Here is a 23,567-nt window from a genome sequence, read left to right as displayed (position 1 = left end):
CGGTGAGTGAAGGTCATGAGGCTGGGATCACATGAAGGGAAGAGGTTTCCAGGCAAGGTGGGGAACATCAAAGGAATAGGATCTACATTCACGGCCAAGTATAGTGACCAACACTGAACTTCATGACCCAAGATGGTGCCATGAAATATGGCTGCCTCTTAATGAGTAATACCCTACAACACAAGTGGGAAAGGAGACATGGGGAAGCACAGAATGAGCTAGGAGTAACCATAATTAGTCTTAAGCACAAACCACCAACACTGTGTCTGTTTCCATATTCTTTTATTACATTAGGCTTTTTCTGGGTTATTTTTCTGCTAACTCCAACACTTTGGGAATATACTTGATTTTCCTTGTTACTAGGGAGGTGCTACTTCAAAGGACCACACAATGTTGAGTAGAAAAAAAGATGTATTTGATGGGTGGCCTGTGAATATGTTTTTTTCCCCTATTTTAGAATGAAACTGGGTTAACAAAATCTTTAGTAGGTGTCCATCCAAAATAAGTCATTGCTATGATTCACTCTGACATTTCAGCAAGCCCACTGGAGACACTAGTGGGTGACAGTGCAAACGGAAGGCTCCTGTTTTGAAACTGAAACTGCCTGTGATGCCTTCCAAATGGGAAACCGGAAACTCTGGCCACTGAGCTCCCCTTGGGTTCGAATCCTTCCTGAACCTAACCAAAATCTCAGAGGTGGGGGCAAGTGCAGGGGCAGGGACATGCCTGAGCTACAAGCAAGAGCAAGCCTGTCCCTCTACTCTCTTCCTCTAATGCAAGGTCAAATTAGCCGTAAACTTCCAGTAATTTTAGGGTAATTAACAGTTTTGTGGGTGCAGCGGCCACCGTGCTGTAGAGAACCTGGGAACAGAGCTGCTCATAGGCTGAACCCAGGTGTTTTACAAGTTTGAGGGAGCACAAGGGTGTGCATGTCCACATATGGGCCCCAGCTGATGAGCTGGAGGCCATGGTAGCCAGTATTGAGGAAAGAAACACTAGGGAGTCTCCAATTAGTCCAGTGGTTCTCAAACTTGAGCATGTTTCAGAATCACCCAGGGTTTCTCATTCAGTAGGCCTGGGGTGGGGCCCAAGATGGGCCTTTCTAACATATTTTTAGACAGTGATGCTGGGCCCAGAACCAGATGTTGAAGACGGCTAGCCTGTTCCTTCACTTCTGTTCAATTCAGGCTGAGGAACAGGAGGAGAAATTATACCCCTAGATATTGCACTATGGCCCTGTCTTCATATAGCCCATCATACGGTGTGCACAGTGATGGGCCAAGAAAGCACATGGTTGGTTTCTTCAGGCAGGTCCTTCAAGAATGGGATCATCCTTGACAAGGTGAATGGCCATTTCTCACTAAAATAACTTTCTGAAGACAGTTATAAAGTATGAGAAAGTAGCAACGTTGTTAGAAAAATCATATAGCCTGCTGAAGATGAATGCATTGAAAACTAACACTAACACAGATACACATTTTCGGTACAAAATAATCATTCTAATTCCTTTAAAATCACAGCATCTACACAGACCCCTCTCTTTCCACATCTTTAGCCACTATAGACCCAACTACATCTCTGCAATCCCCTTTAGTAAGTTAGTGGCCTCTTTCATGCTTCTTTCTTTTCTTGGTTGGACTGCCCTGGATTGCAGATAATCTTTCAGTGTTTGTGGCTGAGCCAGTTTGCTGTGCCTTCCCTAACTTATTTTTCGTAAGATGTCCAGAGGAGAGATTTTCCAAAACATGCAACTCTTCATTAGACGCCGTTTTTGCCAAACCTTGTTTCACAAGTAACCCCGGATCCGACAGCTCTGAAGTTGGCAAAACCCTGACAGCTTTGCTTTTTTCCCCTATTATTTCTCTTGGGACTAATCGATCACTTCCAAGAGAAACTCTCTTGTGGTGGTCGACGTCTTCCGCAGAGCCGAGGTTCCTGCGTTTCTGTTGTGTTCTGGCCCCTTGTGGACTTTGTTTTGGACCTGGCGATGCTGACTCACAGCTACAGACAGGGCTCCTGCTTAGAAGCCCTGTCTCTGACCACTCCCCATGATGAGGTTTTTGCTGGCTGCTAGTGTCTTCTGGCTGGGTCTGATGAACATTTTCCAGCTTTTGAACAGGAAGCCCCCAGTGGCTCTCAGCTGCCTTTATGTTATCTTCTGCTTGTTCTGTGGACTCTGATGGGGGACTGGCTGAAGCCTGACTGTCACCCCTCCTCCTTGCTATCTCTGCAATCACTGGGTCACTAGCTGTTCCCCCAATGTCCCGGCTGCTCCGTGATTTGCTCACAACGCTGCTTTTTGTTTCAGTTCTTCTCACACTAAAACAAAGAAAGATTTTTTGTTTTGTTTACGTAAAGCTGCCCTTGTCACATTGCCTATCCCTGGAGAAGGAGCTTGGGCTGCCTTTCCTTCTCCCTTACCTCCCAGGCAAATTCAGAAAAGTCCCTGAGTGAGATGTTTAAATTCAGACTGGATCAAGCAACAGACACACTAGGATTAGTTATTAGGATATATGAGGACAGGCTTTGTTTATTGATCACTAGGTTATCACTGTAGTTATACTTGAGTTATGATGGATCTATTTTAACTAAGGAAGACAAGTATACATTTCAGATGTTAAGGGTCAATATTGCCTAAATTTGATATGTTGACATTTTTCCCCAGAAGCAAATGCTCAGATACATCCAAAGCATAGCATATGTGTGTGTTTGTATGCAAGAATGTGCACACACACACACTTTTTCTACAGCACACATAAAAGACAATGTAAACTTCACTCACTTTGTAAAATTCACTTTGAGGAACAGGATAGCAACTGCAGGGGGAAAATTGAGAAACTAGAGATTTGACTTCAACACAGACTTGCAGGCTTGTGAATAGTAAGAAATTTCTTAAACCACCAAACCAAACTCAAAACACTGAAGCTGAAATATTTATTTTGGCTAAGCTTTAGTCTGGAAACACAAACACACACACACACACACACACACACACACACACACACAGAGGTTCTTATTGTTCCTGATCAGGGGTGTGAGGATTATCATAATTATCTTAGAATGAGAACTGCATTTTAGGAAAGGAATGTATTTTTTTAGATAGACCTATAGTCACTCAGAAAGTGGTATGAAACACACCACCAAACAGGTGTGTTTCATTTTCAAAGTGCTTGTAATTAATTAGTCCTTGCAACACACCTGTGAAACAAGAACTTGCTCCCCATTGTCCAGAAAGCAGGAGGCAGGCAGAAGAGCAAGCATGGAACTTAGGGTAAAGTTGGTGCCAGAGGGGGTTTTGTGATTGGTTTCCATAAACTCTTGTGGAATTCTAGGTTTCACGTCATGTATCCATACACACGGACAGTCAAAAAGGAGAAAAAGAAGAATTTGTTGGACCTACATTTCTTTCAGAGCATTTCTCTTGCGCTTTGCACTGGGAGGAAGTGGACTCTCGGCACACTCAGCAAGATAATCAGACGCTCCGTGGAGAGTTCCTTCTGTCTACTCCAAAAGATAACAAAGGTTCAACCAGAAATCTATTAGCTGAACGTGAGAAAAAACAGTTATACTTTGAATGCCCCAGTGAACAGATTTTTGTGAAGACCAGATGAAACTGCTTAGTGTTAGGCTATTTTACGTTTAAAAAATCTAGAACGTTTTGGTAAATTGTCACTTACTTGGACTCCTATCCAATACAGTTCATAACGTTAATACACACCACAAACATACAAGGCTGTAAGAGAAAGGACACTGGTTCCAGACCATCTGGGAACTCTTGTCCAATACTTTTTTTTTTTTTTTTTTAAGTAGGCTCCACGTACAGCACAGAGCCCAACATGGGGCTTGAACTCACAACCCAGAGATGAAGACCTGAGCTGAGATCAAAAGTCAAATGCTTCACTGACGGAGCCACAGAGGCACCCCTTAGCCAATATCTGATATCTCTGTGGCCCAAACTGTGACAAAGCCCAGAACTGCAGGGCCGGGCAGCAGCATATTTGTGAACTCTGATCTTCCAGACAACGGTTAAGATCTGTTGGCACAGTGGTCTGGACCCTGATTCCTAAGAATTCCACACATTTTCTCTATTTACAAAAATACAGAATGTGGCCTTTGCAATACTCAAGGCTGCATAAAGAGTTAAGATTTTAGTGGATACTTTGAACACTGAAGTTTGTGATTCTTGGCTATTAAAAAACTGGGAGTTTTTCTTAAACTAAGCACTGCAACAATTTTACATATTTCATAGATTATCTGTGTATCTATTCTTATATGTTCCCATGGAAGCTTCATATAGAAGTACATGTACCTATAAAAACGGGGCACCTGGGTGGCTCAATCGGTTAAGTGTCTGGCTCTTGATCTCAGCTCATCTGAGAACTGTGATCTCACAGTTCATGAGTTTGAGCCCTGTGTCGGGCTTTGCTAAAAGTGCAGAGCCTGCTTGGGATTCTGTCTCTCCCTTTTTCTGCCCCTCCTGCATGCTCGCTCTTGCTCTCTCTCTCTCTCTCTCAAAATAAAGAAATAAGCTAAAAAAAGAAGTACTTATAAAATGTAAAAAAACTCCCAAAATTTGCCAACATTGACCTATTTCATAATTTTGGAATCATTTCCTTTTTGTTAAGCAAGTAGATAAGCCAGACAAGGTGTTAACTTCTCTCATTTCCTGTGACACTAAGTATCCTTCTCCATCAAATTCCACAGTAAAATGCTGTAGAAATAAGGAAGAATTTTGGGAAATTATCAGTGGGTCCCTTGCTTTAGACTTACATTGGAATTAACAATGGCAGTCCCAGAATGCCTGGTAGATGGCAGCCATCAGTATACCTGGATGTCCCACAGGCTGATGCTATGACCTTTGCCCAATCAGTGGTACAGGGTACCACTGAGCACGAACCTTTAGCTCCCTCCAATCCCGCCTATGGTTTCAGACCTGGATCAATGTCACTCATAGTCATATCCAGGTATAACCTAAATCAGTTTTAAGAGTTAGTAAACAGAATACCATAGGTTTTATTGGACTATACTGCATTTTGATGCTTCTCCCTTTCTCCCCCTAAGACTCACTAGTTGACCAGACAGAGCTACAGTAAAGTTAAATGAGAGGGAGAGGAAGAGAGAGGGAGAGAGACTGAGATTTATGTGTGAAACACTTCTAAACATGCCCTATAAGTACAGTAGATTTTCCCCTTACGACCACACCCTGTAAGTGCTGTATTTTCAGAGCTGAACAATTAACATAAGGAGCATGAGTCAGGCTTTGAACAACTCTGTGGGAACCAGAAAGCCTTTTGCTATTAGGAATGATGTAAATTCCCCAAGGCTTGAAGAAGTCCACAATGGAAGGCAGACAGGGTCATAAATAACAACAATGGATACTGCGTCGACCACATAAAGTATGATGCTGCGATGGTGACACTTCAAATCTCACACTAGATTCAATCTCTGCCTTTATTTATTTATTTTTTAAACTAAGTTTAAAAAGCACTATGCATTTCCTATGGGAACTTCAAAAACTTCTTTAAGAGACATGACAATTGACTCTCATCCCAAATTCCTCTGATCACAAACAATAGGGAAAATGTCCTTGGAAGGAAAAGGACAACAGAAAATGCGATGCAGTGACAGAAGGAAAAGTCCAGTTCAAAAAGTGCAAAACCTGTGACTTCATTTAAAAAAAAAAGAGAGAGAGAGAGAGAGAGAGAAAGAAAAGAAAAAGGCAAGTCAGGGTCTCCTGCTTACAAATTAAAACCACATTTGGCAATTTGTTGAAGGAGGCATATTTACATTTGTATGAAGACTGGGTGGGCAGGAAAATAAAAAAAGCTTAGACTCCTTCTTCAGTCTTCAGTCCTTGAACTGTCAGACCTCATTAGAAATCTTTCATTCTTATTTTTCTAAGGTCAATTCATTCCCCTTTGTCACTAAATCGCAGCCTGCGGAGCCCCTCAAACAAATATTCCAGAGGAAACAGTGATCCTCTGGAACAGGGACTGGGAACAAAATTTCCCAAGGGAGTTGTCCTGATTACTAATGGCTTCTCACATCTGGCATCAAAATGCAATTGTGGCTTATCCAGAGGCAAAATTCTAAGGTACAGACAGTGTGTGCTGGGAAGTGCTTCTTGGGCTTACCTAAATGACACGACTCCTTTTTAGATTCTGCCTTGAATAATGACCCTGACATCTTCCGCAAAGAATACACACAAAGTCAATATATTAAAAAAGGTTACTAGTTGGCCATCCAAAGTCCAGAGTACACACTCTGTGGGGACTTGGATATTTAAGAAATAGGTTAACCAAGGGGCTTTCTTTGGGCCTTCATCAGTGATTCTTCTTAACCTAGAGGCTAGCTCTGAGTCTAGCCAAGGAATAAAATTCTGCATATATTATCAGCTGCCCCATCCACTCCCCACCCATTTATTAATTTTTGGTTAACACTTTTAGTTTTAAACTTTCCATCTGTAAAGAGGTATCTAGGACAAAAACCAGGACAAAACCACACAGAAGTAGGACAGGGCCATAGGCCCCACAGGGAGTCTAATGCAGGGGGATACTTTTCCTCAAGAGACTAAGCAGCCCAGGCAGGCTTCCAGAGCAAGAGGTCGGGTCTTGTTGCCATCCCCAGGGATGCTCTGCAGTCTACTGGATGCACCCTGAGGTTGAGGACAGCCAAAGCACGTGCGCTCCAGTACAGGCCCAAAAGGAAGGTTGAACAGGTGAGTGTTTAAGTATGAAAATGGGTGATGTTACCTCAGTGCTGTCTGGTCTGACCTGGGAAACACATTTTAAATTTCTGGACAAAAAGACTGCAAAGAGAGTCCCTACCAGAATTAGCAAGGCAGCTAAGATATGTTTCCTGCCTCTAATCAGAGAATGGGCTGGACTGAAATGTAGTCAGGAATACTGGTTGATGTACAAGTTACAAAGGCAAATTGAAATTGTGGATAAACCAAAGTGTTCACTCCATAGTGACTTACTGAATATCACTTCTGAATAGAACACTGTTGGATTAATGAGGGATGAGGAGAGAAGTTGGCCTAAAAAGATGTAAGAAACACCTGCTCTTGAGTTTATAACCTCCTCAAGGAGTCTGTAAAACACAGCTGAGGCTCCCAAAGGCTATTGGGAAGACTGGCACCAAGGGAGCTTTTCAAAAAATATAGATTCCCAAGACCCACCCCTGGAAGTTCTGATTTACCAGATCTAGGGTGGGGCTATAGGATCTATATTTAGGTTCCCAGGTGATTCAAACACTGCTGACACACATGAAATAATTCTCGACAGAGCAGAGCAGCAGATAAACAAATGAAAAGTGGTACACTGAGGCAGTGCTTGGCAGTCTGGTCCAATTACCTCAGGCATCAAAATTACCTGGGAAGCTTGTCAAAAAATGTTCAGGGTTCTACCCCAGAATCTACTGCATTTGGATCTCCACGGGCTGGAGTCAAGGCATATATGCATTTTAGGCAATCTCCCAAGCGATTCTGATGCCCACTCTACAGGGGCATGGATGGACGTGGTCACTGAGCAGAGTCTGGCAGAACCATCCAATCAGACAACACTGAACTCTGTATCAAACACTGTTTTGAGGCCCTTGTGGAAAACTATGTGGACTCACAGAAAACATCCCTGCTCTCACAGAGCCTCCATTCCATGGGGAAGACAAGAAACAAATACACATATGATATGTCAAAAGGTTATGATGTTATGAGGGAATACAAACCTCCAAAGTCTTTATTAGGCACGTTGGTGAGGGAAGGTAAGAAGGTGAGCTTTACCCAGAGATGAGTGGAGGATGAGCCACGTGAACATAGTGTGCATAAGAAGGGAGAAGCATGAACACCAAGGAAGACAGAGCATGCTTGGAGGGAGAGGAGAAACAGGGCAGTAAACCAGAGAAAGGGGGTGGAGGGCAGGTAACTGGTGTGTGTGTGTGTGTGTGTGTGTGTGTGCGCGCCTTGGTGGTGGTGTGTGAGAGGGTCAAATCATATATGGCTTTTATAAGGATGACACATTTTATTCTAAGGAAGATGATGTGCCATTGGAAGTTTCTAGGAAGAAAATGGACTTGGTATTTTAAAAGGATCACTCTGGGAGCAGCTGAGGGGCAGATGGGCTCAGAGAGATCAGTGATTAGACTACTACAAAAGTCCACTCAGAGAGGAGGGGGTCTTTCAGGAGGCTGGTGACGGTAAGAAATGGTTAGACTGGAAATATAATTTGAAGGAAGACCCAACAGAATATGTCAACGGACTGTATATAGTTAGTCAGAAGAAAAGTCAAGAATGACTCCAAGATTTGTGGTTTAAATAAGTGGGTGAAGGAAATTAGCCTTTACCAACACAGGAAGTACTGGGAGAGGGGCAGGCTTGGGGATGTGGAACCAAGAAATCAATTTTAGATAATGTAAACTTGAACAGTCCTCCTGGGTATCCAAACAGAGATGCTGAGCAGGAAGTTAAGATACCGGTTCAGGAAGAGAGAAGTCTGGGCTGCAGACACAAAGCTGGGAAGTCCACGAAGATGGTACCTAAAGTCTTCAGTGAGGATGAAGTCCACTGGAGAGTGAGTTTGGATAAGAAAAAAGAAGATGAGGAGGAGGATTAAGGAAAGGAGTCCATGAGGGAATCATCAGTGAAGAAACAGAAAAATCAAGGTAACATGATGTCCCTGGAGGCAAGAGAATAAAGTGCTTCACTGAAAGCGACAGCACTTCCACAAATATGCCGAGAGGTTAGGAGTGACAATTAAGCAATAGAAGGTGACTTGACAAGGGCTGTTTTGGTGAAGTGCTAGGGCCCAAGACTATTTGGGATGGATGGGTTCAATAGCGAAGTGGAGACACAGTAGAAACCGGAAGTCTCCAGTAGGAATGTAATGGTCTGTAGGTGACTTTGAAGTTTCTATGGACCACTAAAAAGGTAAAAAGAAAACTGGTAAAATTAGATTTCAATAATATATACTATTTTGCTCAATATATGTTATTATTACAGCGTGTAATATAAAAATATTGAGGGATTTTATATTTTTATACTAAGTCTGGAATCTGGTATGCATCTGACATTTACAGGACACCATTTCTGACTCGCCACATCTCTAATGCTCAATGTCCAGATGTGGCCAGTGGCTATAGTACCGGGCCATGCAGGGCTGGGCACTTTAGAAGGGCTCTGCAGTAAGGGGGAACGCTGAAATGGAGTAGTGCCTGGATTGGGGGGTTGGTTAATGGAGGGTGCGTTGCTGACGATTCTGGGCATATTTGGAGGATGTGATGAGCTACCGTGTGCCAAGTTTCAGCTGGGTGTTTCAGAAGCTCTGCATATACGCATCGATGTCACCTCAGAAGAGCTTGATGAGGCAAGTAACACTGCTACTCCCACACTCCAGGGACCTCATTCAACATGAACAAACAGCACAGATGGCAATGCCCCTTCTCATCTGATAAATGGGGCTTCTGTCAGGAAAACCTTGCTTCAGCTTTCAAGCACCAGCCCTGAGGCCCTGGGACATCAGTATTAGTGTAGGTTGGAACTGTAGGGGAAGGTCCCTGGGGACATGATACCTGACTGCAGGTCAAAGAGCCCTGGGGGTGTACAGCAGTACAGTGTGGCCCCCAGTGTGGTGTTCCCAGCACCCCTCACAGCAATGCTTAGAAGGGATAACAGACAGGAGCTCTCCAACCAAAATCTTGTTTCCAGGACTACAGAACACCCTGCTGGATATGAAGGCAATAAAGGGAGAAGGCAGGAAAAGAAACTTTTCAGAGCCATTAAGGTCTTTCTCACAGCAGTACCTAACACGGTAATGTGGTGCTTTCAGTCATTTATCTCTTGAGATCTCTTTTCTTATGGTTATGTACATGAGTTTCCTCTGATGCTATTTTATTCACCCCTAAATGAAAATAATTAATAACTCAACCAGAGTATTTTACAAGCAGGTAACTTGGGGCGCCTGGGTGGCTCAGTCGGTTGGGTGTCTGACTTCGGCTCAGGTCATGATCTCACAGCTCCTGAGTTCGAGCTCCGTGGTGGGCTCTGTGCTGACAGCTCAGAGCCTGGAGACTGCTTCGGATTCTGTGTCTCCGTCTCTCTCTGCCCCTTCACTGCTCATGCTCTCTCTCTCTCAAAAAATAAACAAACATTAAAAAAAATTTTTTTTTAGGCAGGTAACTCATAATAAAATATTAGAATACACCCAGTCTTAAAGGGCGTCTGGGTGGCTCAGTTGGTTGGGCGTCCGACGTTGGCTCAGGTCATGATCTCATGGTCCTTCCGTGGGTTTGAGCCCTGCAATGGGCTCTGTGCTGACAGCTCAGAGCCTGGAACCTGTTTTGGATTCTGTATCCCCCTCTCCCTCTGTCCTTCCCCTGCTCACACTGTCTCTCTCTCAAAAATAAATAAGCATTTAAAAAAAAATTAAAAAAAGAATACACAGTCTTAGGTCACATTCAAAATGTTACTGTGTCTGAATTCTTCATGATCACATATACCCAGAGTTGATCAAAACAGGTTAGCCCTCCTGGGATGAGGCAGGGAGCACAGCGAGCAGGGATGGAAGCCAACATCTGGCATTCATTGGTTGCTTGTCCCAGAGCCCATCTCTCAACTCCCCGATGGTGGGTTTCTCATCTGTCCTTCAGGACTGTTTGGGAAATTTAAGTGCAATAAGGTGTGTGAAGCACACTTTAGAAAGTGGGAAGTTCTAAGCACATTTTCTTGACATTCCTGTAAAAGAAAACCTGGTACCTACAGAGAACATAAACAGATTTTGAGAAGGCAAGGATGCTTTGCATTTTTAAAGAACTTACACGATTAAAGTCCTTTCCCCTACATCTACTGAGTTATTTGGCAGGCAGGTATCATCCCTATTTGACAGACAAGAAGAATGAGACCCAAGAGACTAAGTGTCTAAGCCCACACATTTAGCTAGGGGCAGAAGTGTGTCGAGAAGGCTTGGCCCTCTGTGCAGTGCTCTTTCCACTGTGCCCAGTGGTTCCTCTGCCATCACAGTCAAAGATGGGAGTTGTAGAAAGAGTACAGGATGCTAAGTCGGAAGTCCTTGGGTCTAACCCCCTCTCAGTTTCTTCTCTGAAGTAAGATCTGGACAAGCTACCTCCCTGAACATCAGTTTCCTTGTCTAGAAAAGAGGAATGATAATAATATCTCTACAGTGGACACTCATTCATTTTCTGGAAACAATATTCAGATTTTGTCTCTAGTCCCCATCCAATGTCCATGCATTTTCAGGAGGCCCTGTCTCCACACCAGGCTCCAGAGGTGGGCCTGTGATCCCATCCAGGCCAAGCAAAGTACTGGATTCATGAACCTCAAAGACATACATGAGCTGAAGGAGCCCTGGAAAGAACCCTGCTCTCTATTCCCATGGACCTGCAGGTACCAGAGCCAACCACCACATACTGGCTAAGAATGAAGCCAACACTGTGGAAGACAGAGCCAGAAGATGGGAGAAACAGTCCTGATGATATTCTTTGTGCCTCTGATCAGCAAGCCATACCTGAAGTCTGGACTTTTCAGGCACATGAGCCAAAAACCTTCCTTTTTTTGCTAAGCCATTTCGAGTTGGCCTTCCTGTCACTTGAAAACTAAAAGGTTCAAGACTGATACAATCTCTTCTCAGGTTTGTTACATTGAATAAGTTATTGTATGTGACAGCTCTCTGCAAACAATAAGTCTTTCCCAAACAATAAAAGCGGTGTAAAAGTAATATATTGTCAACTTATTTGGGAGGCAAATAAAACATTACAGTATAAACCTAGGCCACTTTCAATTCTTCAAGGCTTTTTTGTAAGGCAAAAAGAAAAGTTATTCCTTTTTTTTTTTAAGATTTTATTTTTTTTAAAGTAATCTCTACATCCAACATGGGGCTTGAACCCACAACCCCGAGATCAAGAGTTGCACGCTCCACTGACTGAGCCAGTCAGGTGCCCCAAGAAAAGTTATTCTTAAACTTTAGTGCGATGTCCAACCATTTTTAGGAGCATAAGCATTCTGAAATGTGACATGCCAGAGAAGGTTGAGTCACTTGCACAAAAGCAGCCCAGCACAGCATGAATTCTGACAGTGACCACAATCTTAGACCACGATGCACCATGACCATACAGAAGCCACACATCTTAAAATGAGGAAGAGGTCTCTCTTTCCCAAATTTCACTTCTAATATTTTCTTAAATTATTTGGTAATTAATCAGTTATGGAAGTAAAAAGGGTAAAACAGGTGGAGAGAGTAGTAGCGAACAATTAAAAGAATGTAGAGAGACATATATATACATATTGACTCAAAGGAACTCAGGCTAAGAGGTCAAATGGAAAGGGTATCTCATGAATTCCACTGTGAAGTCACGTCATTTTCTCTGAAGATGCTAAGGATGGAAGGCTCCTGTATTGAGACACCACAGGCAAAGCACTCAATATAAGGACCGGCACAAGTGAGTCCTCGTGAGATGCCCAAGATGCGGACGTGACCTTCCCCATTTCAGAGATGAGGAAACTGATGCCTTATGAGGCTAAGTCATCTGTCCAACTCCTACAGTGAGGGACAAGTGTTTCGCTTCATTCTGTTTCTCTGCACCCAAGTCCCTCTTCTGAGCCCTCCACTTCTCTGCCTTCCTGGGAAAGGACAGGTCTCTAAGAGAGAGTGGAGACGTGGGCTTGCTGCAGCCGCTGCCGCCTGAGTCAGCAGCAAACACTCTAGTTTTGTTTTGTTTTTAAATAAAAATTTTGAAGTTTTCTTTGATTCTGAATTGATGACTATGAAACTGTCTTGTGTAGATCTAGGGAAGTACCAATAAATAGTTGCAAAGAATGTTAACCTGAAAATGAAATCAGTGAAAAAAATCAAGGAAGTTCTTTTGCAGGAAGTACACATTTCATAGGGATTTTCCAGTTTACATTCACCTAACCCTCGCGAACCTAAAAATAAATCCTGAACCCCCCTAGGCCCCACTGTTCAGTCTCTGGTGCCTTATAAGCATAATGAAACTTGGAGACTTTAAAGAATTTGTAGGTTTGGGACCTGTGCTTCTTCATGATGGAGGGGGGTAGGGTGGGGATCATTGACCACTCTGAGAAATGAATGAAAGCTATTTAACTTTGACTAGAAAAACATTAAAACACACACACACAACTTTTTTTTTAATTTCAGGGAATTCATGAATCACAGGTTAATAGTGTCCAGTGTAAAAGCAGAAGGGAAATATCTGTGAAAAATGGAAACTTAATGGGAACTACCTCAGGCAGAGATACCCCACCTTTGGGGGTCTCCTAATTCAAAAACACCTCCTCACACAGAGATCTGTGGTTGAAAAATGCCAACACCTGGCAGGAAGGTTGCTAGCCCTTTATTCAGGGTGATGATTGTCTTCCCTAACATCTCCCATGGCTGAGTGTGTGGGGCTGGAGAGGATGGGTAAGGAGGAAGGTGGGTAAGTGTGTATCCAGCTGCGTCGGTGGCAGGGCTGGCCAGAAGACAGCCCTCAGTAGCCCTGGTGGCCAGTGGGAAAGAGGCAGAAGAGCCAGAGAGAAGCCATCACAGATGACTGTCTTATTTCAAACTTCTGCTCAGAGCTGGCCCTCTGCCCAGGGACGCACAAGGAAGAGCTCTTCCCATTGCTCTTGAACAGACAGCAAGACCCCCTTTCCAAGACTCCCATCTCACGACAGTAACAGCTTCTGTGAACGAGTCTGGGAACCTCACCCCATTTATGACATGGGTTCCTTGGGAAAATGTGTACTGAATTCTAAATCATGTGCTAACTAAATGAACTTTCTAAACACAATCCACTTGCACATCAAACTCTGTGTGATCACTGTGGGTGTTCAGATGAACATGTGAGCTTTTCGGAATTTGGGCCTGAGAAGTCTGTGGACTCCCAATTCCTGTGTACCTCGGAGAAGTAAGTGGGTCCTTCCTCCAAAGCTGTATCTCCTTGTGAGTCTACTGGCAGCTACTGGAAATGAAAGGTGTTCTAGCTGGTGGTCCCCACCCCTCCTCCTACTCTGGATGTTGGTTAACAGAGCTCCTACTGAAGGTCACCAGTTTACACTCTTATTGTATCCCTCTTTCATCACTGACTTGCTGGCTAAATGAGGGTTTATAACTTAACTTTTTGGTACTTGTTTTTATAGCTGCAAAATGAAGCTGGGCTGTCAAGTGGAGACAAATAAAAAATGAGAGTGCTGAGCTTCTTGGCAAAATACTACGTGCAGATGGATATTACCATTTCTAGCAGGCAGGGTAAGATATATAACAATCTACTAATCTGGTGTTAATGACATTTACATTAACTCCTTTTCGGGGAAGAATGGAAATGATAATATAATTAATACTGCATAAGTACTTTCTAGTTGAGAAGACATTTTTATATTCACTATCTCACTTGATCCTCAGTAAAACTTGGGAAGGCTTGTATAGTAGGCATCACTTTTACCTCTGCTCAAGAAGTCAGGAGCCCAACACTCCGAGAGGCCAAATGATTTGTCCAAGGTCATCCAGGGAGTGAGGAGAGAGGCAGTGGCCAAAGCCAGGCCTTTTAATTTCAAGTGTGATCTCTTTTCTACTTGTTTCATTCCCTGGGTCTGTGCACAGGAAAGGTACTTTGTGGGGAACAAGCACAAAGGATGAGAGGGCTGAGAGACATCCTATCATAACTTATTCTATCCAGCTAGTCTAACTTAGATATGTCCTACTCCAGCTCATCTGGCCTACCTTATTCTAATTCAGCAGAGGGCAGTTTCCTTAGGGGTGCTGGAGACAGGGGTGCATGAACCATCTCATTCACAAAAACTGGTGGTTAATCATTGGAAAGAATTTTATTATTAGCAAAGGACGATAAAACCTCAGCTTACTGTAACATATAATAAGCAAAGGATAATCTTAAAAAAATGATTTGATTGGAGAAAAATTTATTATTGTGTCACAGTTGAGAAAAACTATTCTAGATAGACCAAACCAATAGAAAAGCTCATCCCCACCACCAGCATTTTCACTCAGACATTCCATATAAGGGTGGGCATGTAAGGGCTGCTGTATAGTTTCTGTCTCAATCCAAGCAAAGGGGCCCGTCTGTAGGCCCTGTTGAGGGTGTGGCCCAATATGTTCCTCAGCTATCTGTAGATCATGTTCTGGCTCTGAGCACTGGCCACAGGTGACTGGAAAAGGGGAGGGCAGAAGGCAAGATGAAGGGCCATTGGAGAAGTCCTGCTGCTATAGGCCAAAAGGAGAGCCTGGTCCCTGGAGAAGCCTCCTTCTTTTGTGCTCCCCCAGAGTGAGGCCCCATTAGTAGAGGCTGACTAAGCATGTTCATCCCTTAAACCTAAAAACCCCAATTATCACAATACTGATCTATATACACAATAAAAACTACCTCACATCACAAATTAAAACAAATCACAGGGGCGCCTGGGTGGCGCAGTCGGTTAAGCGTCCGACTTCAACCAGGTCACGATCTCGCGGTCCGTGAGTTCGAGCCCCGCGTCGGGCTCTGGGCTGATGGCTCAGAGCCTGGAGCCTGTTTCCGATTCTGTGTCTCCCTCTCTCTCTGCCCCTCCCCCGTTCATGCTCTGTCTCTCTCTGTCCCAAAAATAAATAAATGTTAAAAAAAAAAAAAAAAAAAAAAAAAAAAAAAAAAACAAATTAAAACAAATCACATAAAAATACAAGGAAATATAAGTAAATGTCTGCCCAACTTTGAAAACCATAACAGCAAGATCACAAAGGCAGAAATTGTTATGGAAACCATAAAATTGAGGACATAGACACCTACCACATAACAGTGTCATATAATTAAAAGGTAAATGATAAACTCACTAAAAGTTATTTTTCTTACTACTTAAGGAATTTTTATATAGTTGGGAGTCTGTGAAATACAAAAATACCAATAGAAAAATGGACACAAACACACAATTCACAAATGAATGGGTCTCAGCTAAAATAAGTACATAGTGACCTCAGTTATCAAGTATCAAGTATGGAGGGGTACAGACTAGGTCATTAACAGAGGCTGTCTTTAGGTTGAGAGTTGTGGATAATATTTACTTTCTTTGTTTATATTTGGATTCTAGGGTTTTCATACAATGAACATGGACAATTTTGGTAAGCAGTTATTAAGTAAAAAACTGAGTTCAGAACACTGTGGGAAATGTGAAATATGGAAACAACCTCTTCCCCCTCAAGGAACTTTTCCTAGTGCTACAGGAATGTCTGGTTAATGGCTTCTAAGTAATTTACCACTAGCATTGTTCAGGAAATACAATAAGATGAGAAGAATGGATTCTTAAAAAGCTTATGACACATTATGAAAAAACTAGAAAAAACACCCACTACTTATTTAATTTTTTGATACAAAAGGAGGGTTCTTTTCTCAAATGATCTGATTTATACTTATGCAAAGTTTCCTTATAAAAACTTAATTCTGCCAATAAGGGCATAAAGTTAATGCATAGTCAAATTTGTTAAGTATTTTATTTCTTCTGAAAACATAAGGCCTAAAATGTTTCGTTATATATTCTTTTATCTTTCCTAAGATAAAATATAACTCTCCCCCCAATTTTTTTATCACAGCTTTTAAATCTACAAGTGAAGGTCTCTTTTGTGCAAAATTACGGTTTTTCTTTAGCTGTATTTTCATCTGCTTCCTCTGACAGAAATTCAGTGTGAGAAAGGATTTCTGAGATAATTTGATATCCTCCCCCCTTGACTGAGAGATGAGGGCTAAGGCCCACAGAGGTTCAATTAGGACAGTCAAGCTAAAAATAACCCAGGCTAGCATAGTTTATTACTTCTTTAGACTCGTTCTCATTTCAATTTTATACTCATAAACCAGAAGAGTTCTTTAACATTAAACAGTAGCTTGACTTAAGTGTTCAATTTAGTACTTAAATAGTGTCTCCCGTCAGAACACGCCAGGGATCCTTCCACCCAGCTGATGCTACAGTGAGGGCCTAGTGTGTATGACTGGGTATGACTGCTGAACCTCGATGGCTTTTGTCACAGCTCAGCCACAACCCCAGTGAAACATAAGGCAGAGAACTCCAATATCTTGATTATACATACACTCTCAGGCAGCACTGGTATACTAAATGCCATCGTTAATTTCCAAAAGAATCACAGACTTATAGCTTAGGTTTAAGAGTAAGAAAGTAACTCAGAATTTTGGACATTCTTCTGAATAGCAGAGGATCCATTACAGTGCAGAAGGGATACGTCTTTAGGTCACCAGGATAACCCTCAGTGCCCCCTATCTGGCAGACTACAAGCTCCTTGAAGGCAGACTACAAACTCTACTTTCTTAGTTTTTCTTTGCTTCCCTAGTGCCTAGCAGACTTCCTGGCATGGAGCCAGCACTCAGCGAATTATGTTAAAGTGAGGTGGTAAGAACAGATGGGAAAGATCTCCAGAGAGTGAGTGTGCCTGTAACCAATGCTCTATGAGATAATAGCTTTGCGCTGACCCTGAAATGTCCCAGATACATACAGAGTTCTACTTACACAATAAAGTCATTACTTTCTAAAGTAATTATTTTGGTGATTATTGGCTATTTTCTCTAATAAAGAAATAGGAAAAATAATAAATAATTTTTAATTTACCCAAGCCCCAGAGCTTTACATCTGAGGAAAAGGAAAAACAAACAAACAAACAAACAAACAGCCTCTACACAGGGACCTGCGTTTGTAAATATGAAAGAAAATATTGTTGAAATGGGATATAACTGAGTGCAACCAAAATTTACTTTATGTTTTTCATATTGCTAGGAAAATGAAACAAAACAAAACAAAACAAAAGGTAAAAACTCTGAGAACAACTTCCCAGCTCCATTCTTAGCAATAGGCCAAAAACTGAGGCTACAAGGACCTCGAGATTTCTTATGAGAAACTGTAGTAAGAAAAATACAGTGACTCATCCCATAATAATGCCCCTTCTTCCCAAAGTACACATCACAATTCCCACATCCCTGGCATGTGGGCACTTGGTGCAGAACTATTGCAACACGGAGCATCTCGCTGCACCAGTGCCCCTTGGTGGGCGAGAGAGATGCTGATATTAGGGTAACAGACCTCCCTGGTGCTGGGGGAAGGCTATTAGCGGGTGGCATGGTTGCACTCGTTCTGCCTCCCAAAGGAGAGGGCTTACTCCCCTTGTACTGCTTGATCTGGATCAGCAGTTCTTTTGTATAGCCACCTTTAAGAACTGGGGAGCTGGGTACAGCTTCTGTACAGGATCAAAGAATCCCCTGGCAGAGCAGTTCTGAATAGGCACCCCCAGGATCACCTAACCAACGGTCATTCAGACACTGAGGAACCAAAACGGGGGGGAAAAGATGAAAGAAAAGGAATCTACTACTCACGGCACAAGCAAGGTTCCCAGGCTGTTGCTCAGGTACTGGCTCACTCCCCCATCACTTCTGGGGCCATAGAGAACTAAGTTCAGTGAACAGTTAGAGGAAAATAACTGCTGTTTCTTGACAAAAACGTATCTCCAATACAGTATTTAGGAAGCCAATTTCCCAGGCCTTCCCAGTCAAATAGTCCTGGAGAATAATTACCAAGAGAAATGAGATGGATCCTGCCCTTTGGCGAATATCAGTGTAAACTGATAAAGAATCCAAAGCTTTCTGGAAGTTCAAGGAATATTCACAGAGGAGCCAGATATCACTGGCTTTGGGCATTTGAAGTATATATCAAGGACTATGCACGCCTTCTCTCAGACAGAAGGCAATTCTGGGAAGGAAGGATGGTTTATTGACCCTCAAATGGCTGAGACAGGTGGGCTCCTCAGAGATCAAACATGAATGAGGCTAAAGCTCCAAGGCACATGTGGTAGAGGGACCAAGTTGTCAGCTCGATGGGCAGTGTGCAGGAGGGTCCTTCTCCAGGCCTGGATATTTTACTGTTTCTGGGGGCGACAAGCTTGAGGAAGTGGTGGATGAGAGGCCTGTTAGGAGGGAAGGTGCACAGATGAGCTGGCCAGACCGAAGGGATGCACAGAGCCTATGTCCAGGGAGGGAGCTGTGTAGTGCTGCTGAGCGTTAGCAGACTCCCACGTGTGTGGCTGGGACAGCGTGTATGTGAAGGCACAGAGGTGGGGAAAAGAGCAGCTGAAGAGACAGAGACTGACCACATCTAAAGAGAGTCACTGAAAACAATGAACGATCCTCATGATATAAATGTACTTTTCTTTATAAGCCGTTTTGGTTAACTCTGATAGTGTTATCACTAAACGTCAGAACATTCTGAAGAGAAGAAAATTGAACTGGCTTGTGTAAAAGGCTCAGACTAGACTAGTCAACTTTTCAGAATGAAAATGCTTAACCTTTAGGAAGTCCTCCAGATTATAGGATTTATTTGACAGCAGCTATAGCAATATCAGGATCTGTATAAATACCAGTGCCCCAAAGGAGGATAACATTTCATTTGTATTGAGATGTTTTAATTCACCCTTAATAATTTAAGATATTATGTATTAATATTACATATCATATAAGATCTAATTTCTTCTTTTTTCCATCTGAAGCAGTAACACTTCCTGGTACAGTTAATTGTTGTTTTCCTAAACCAAAGATCAATTTCTTCACTGCTCTGAGAATCACTTAAGTTATATTATATTAATTTGCCAACAGCATTACTATTTTTGTATTTATTAACTTACTGAGATAACTCTAACATCCTGGAAAAATCTCAAAGAATACACTTTTAATACTCTTCAACAAATTTGCTTCATTTATGTCATTTAATTGACAGATGAAGAAATAAGGGTCCCACTGGTTTTTCCAAAAGGCTCATCTCCAAATAAAAGCATTTCTGCTCTTTACTTTTCCTAGGTCTCTAATTCACCCTTCTAGTCTCCATCCGTTTATTTCAGATGAGGTAAGAATCTGGTTTTAGACCATGTGGGCCAAATGTCACATTTCATATGGATTAAAAAATAATAAACATAAGGGGTAATCTAATATTCCCATAAATTATTTTAGAAGCATCATAATCCTGTCACACTTCATGTCCAGCTTTCATGTCTCCTAGTTTTTTTCTTCTTTGTTAAAGTTCAAGTGACATATCCAAAAATATGAAAAAAAAAGTTTGCACCGAGGTAAGTTCAGAGAGAATGGACTGTGGCTGCAATGACACACACACACACACACACACACACACACACACACACACACCCTCCAAGGAGACTCTCTCAAAGGCATATGTTAAGTTTACAAGGCACAGCTATAAGTTACAACATGAAGGGGTAGTTTTCTGTATCTATTTATCTGAAGAGAGAACTCCAATGAAACACAAACGAAACAGGCAGGACCTGATGGAGCTTGAGACTTAGCCTGAGAAAGGAGAGAGAAAACAAACCCTATCGGCAAAGAAACAACACACTGGGGAAAAGTATGATTCTCATGAAAATGTCAGTGATTCACCATGGAATAAAATTCAAAGCCGCTGACCCCAAAGAAAGCTTCCAGTGGAAACATGTGGATTTTCCTTCATTTCATTTAAAGACCTTGCTTTATCTCATTTGAACATTATCATAAGCACCATCCAAGATTTTGTGATATGTTCCTTTCTCATTAAAACTGATAAAAAAAAATGATATTAAAAGATACGGCTGATAAACTGAATTTTCAAGGGGACTTCAGGAAGAAAAAAACAAAAAACCAAAACAAAATAAACAAAACACATCAGTTAATATTATCATGCAAAAGAGGTAGGACATTTTTGGTCCCTTAAAACATTCATTGGGTGCTCAATGAATGGCCCAAGGATAACAGAAGACAATATTTTTTTCTATTTTTACAGTAAGTTTTAAGCAAATTTATTTATAGAATTTTTTTGTACATACCAATTCTTCATTCTGACTTGCCATAAGATCATGACTGAATGAAAGTTGACTTACACAGACCACAAATCTGTCAGGAAATACACGGAGCTCTGCACAAAATGAACAAAATCAAGTTACTAAAGGCATCAAAAATCTCTGAACACAGAAATGCTTGTTCTCAGATTTTTAAGTTACAGCTAAAATACGTATATACATAAGGCACATGTCTCCTCTCCTCGTCTCCTTTCAGTATTTGCCATCAGGAGGGCAGGGCAAGCACAGAGCTCTAAGGAGCAGTCAGGAGGTTGCAGATAGGTCCACCTGAGCCCCTGGACCATTAGATTATATCCCATGAAACCCCCAGGCAGGGAAGGGCCCTTGCAGCCTTCCCTCTGTGACAGTTTGCTGTTTTCTGACCAGAACTCACATTTGGGAAATAGGATCAACGTTTCCTAACGAGTGTGCAGAATTATACAGAAAGAGGAAGACTATGGGATAAAATCTGAAAACGTGACTCATCAATGTTCTCACTAATTAGTTTACTTATCATCTCTTTAGTCAACTGGTCTTAGATGGGTCTGCTACACTGGAGGGCAAATGCCCAATCTGAATCAGGCAATGAAAGGAGAAGTGTCATTAATATGAATAATAATAAGGAAATAGTAAAATATGCAAGAGCAAAGATGATATAATTACACCTCAGTCACATTACTCTATTATTACAACTTCTTTTATTTTTTTCTAACATTTATTTGTTTTTGAGAGAGAGAGAGAGACAGAGTGCAAGGAGGAGAGGGAGTCACGGAATCTGAAGCAGGCTCCAGGCTCTGAGCTGTCAGCACAGAGCCCTACGCAGGGCAGAACTCAAAAATTGTGAGATCATGACCTGAGCCGAAGTCGGTCACCCAACTGATTGAGTCACCCGGGTGCCCCTATTATTACAACTTCTTAAAGCAAGAAGTGCTGGGTTGGGGGGAGGGCTGCAGGAATCTCAGAGCTGGACACCCCAACATTCAATGAAATAAGAATATAAGATGGTAAATGGCATCTGTATCTCTCCTCCTCTCATCTGTCTGTCCATCCATTCATGAATTCACTTATGTATGTAGCCTCCACCTATGTCTGGAGTGGTGTTTAGCTGATGCTAATAGTATATATTCTGGGTGGGAGGTAAGGATCTTCTCCTTTCTTTATACTTGGTTGTATTGCTTTCATATTTTTCATAATACTTATATATCATATTTATAACACAAAGACATTTTTCTAAAAGAGAAAACTTCCCTCTTAGATATGACCAACATTTTTAAAGAGGGATATTATGAATCAAATAAGTGAAGCTTTTCACATACTTTGCTCATTTCCAACAATGAATGACAACGTGAGGGACTGACTGATAGAAGCTAAGCATGAAGGTAGTGGTTACATATACACTCAACTTAAACACAGTTAACACCACACCACCTGGCTAGGTTAAATTACACCAAAGGCCTAATGAGGTGATGTTTTAGTAATAGCCATCTCCTTACCTCTCCCCTGGACCACTGCTGTCTCCTTGGTGATCACTCTTCCCTATTCTAATTCATCCTACTCAGTGCAAGCAGGTTAACAGTTCTAAAAAAATATTTCCACTTATCCTGCTCAAAACCCCATTGTGGATCCTCAGTACCCATCACATGATGGGCAAACTTCAAAGCCCTCCATGAGTGGGGTCTAACCTGTCCTTCTGGTCTCACTCCCACTAGTCCTCCTCATGTAGAAATCTCCATTTCAGAGGGCCTGAGTGTGTTGAAACTTCGACCCCTCTTAGATGTTCTATCTTGTAAGAGACTAGGGATAGACTTAAAAACAAACAAAAAATAATAATAATAAAGTCATTAATATTTATTCATTAATTCTTAAAATTTCTTATTGAAGTAAGTGATAAGTAGTCTGCTTCCCACTTTCTGGAAGGGGGAACTAAGCCCCGCCAGCCAAAAATCATGACATTGAAATACTAGCTGATCAGAATTTAAATTAAAAATGATCAGTTCGGGGGCGCCTGGGTGGCGCAGTCGGTTAAGCGTCCGACTTCAGCCAGGTCACGATCTCGCGGTCCGTGAGTTCGAGCCCCGCGTCAGGCTCTGGGCTGATGGCTCAGAGCCTGGAGCCTGTTTCCGATTCTGTGTCTCCTTCTCTCTCTGCCCCTCCCCCGTTCATGCTCTGTCTCTCTCTGTCCCAAAAATAAATAAACGTTGGAAAAAAAAAAAAATGATCAGTTCGGGGTGCCTGGGTGGCTCAGTCGGTTAAGCATCCGACTTCAGCTCAGGTCATGATCTCGCGATTTGTGAGTTCGAGCCCTGTGTCGGGCTCTGTGCTGACAGCTCAGAGCCTGGAGCCTGCTTTGGATTCTGTGTCTCCTCCTCTCTCTGCCCCTCCCACGCTCATGCTCTGTCTCTCTCTGTCTCTCGATAATAAATGTTTAAAAAAAATTTTTTTTAAAAATAAAAATGATCAGTTCTATTCAATAATTTCTCTGTTTTGTCCTTCCATTTCTTCCTCTGAAAAGTAACAATACTAGAATGATGAATTTTGAACATTTTGGAGCCAGGTATTATATAAACAGAAAGCAACCTCTGTACACTTCTTCTTTGCTTAAGTCATAACTGAAACTTTTATCATTTTAATATTTAAATAAAGATTTAGGCAATAGCAATCTTTACCATACAGATAGCCTTCATTTTAACAGACAGATACCAGGTT

The 23,567-nt window shown here is 42.1% G+C and overlaps 1 protein-coding gene across 1 annotated transcript in view; it reads right to left on the bottom strand.

Annotated features, from left to right (window-relative positions):
• Positions 1-265: 265 nt before the first annotated feature.
• Positions 266-23,567, bottom strand: part of SLX4IP (SLX4 interacting protein) — a 177,975-nt gene continuing 154,673 nt past the window's right edge. The window contains exons 6-8 of the mRNA XM_047068248.1: positions 20,850-20,938; positions 3,401-3,501; positions 266-2,319 (exon numbers count right to left, since the gene is read on the bottom strand). Coding sequence (XP_046924204.1) covers positions 1,599-2,319; positions 3,401-3,501; positions 20,850-20,938 — 911 coding nt within the window. The 3' untranslated portion in view covers positions 266-1,598. The remainder of the gene's footprint in view (positions 2,320-3,400; positions 3,502-20,849; positions 20,939-23,567) is intronic.

Source organism: Lynx rufus, unplaced genomic scaffold, assembly GCF_022079265.1.
Source record: "Lynx rufus isolate CCGP_SWC_20201006 ecotype Redwood Valley unplaced genomic scaffold, mLynRuf1.p SCAF_8, whole genome shotgun sequence".
Classification (NCBI taxonomy): Eukaryota; Metazoa; Chordata; class Mammalia; order Carnivora; family Felidae; genus Lynx; species Lynx rufus.
This window is presented reverse-complemented; position numbering and strand designations above follow the sequence as displayed.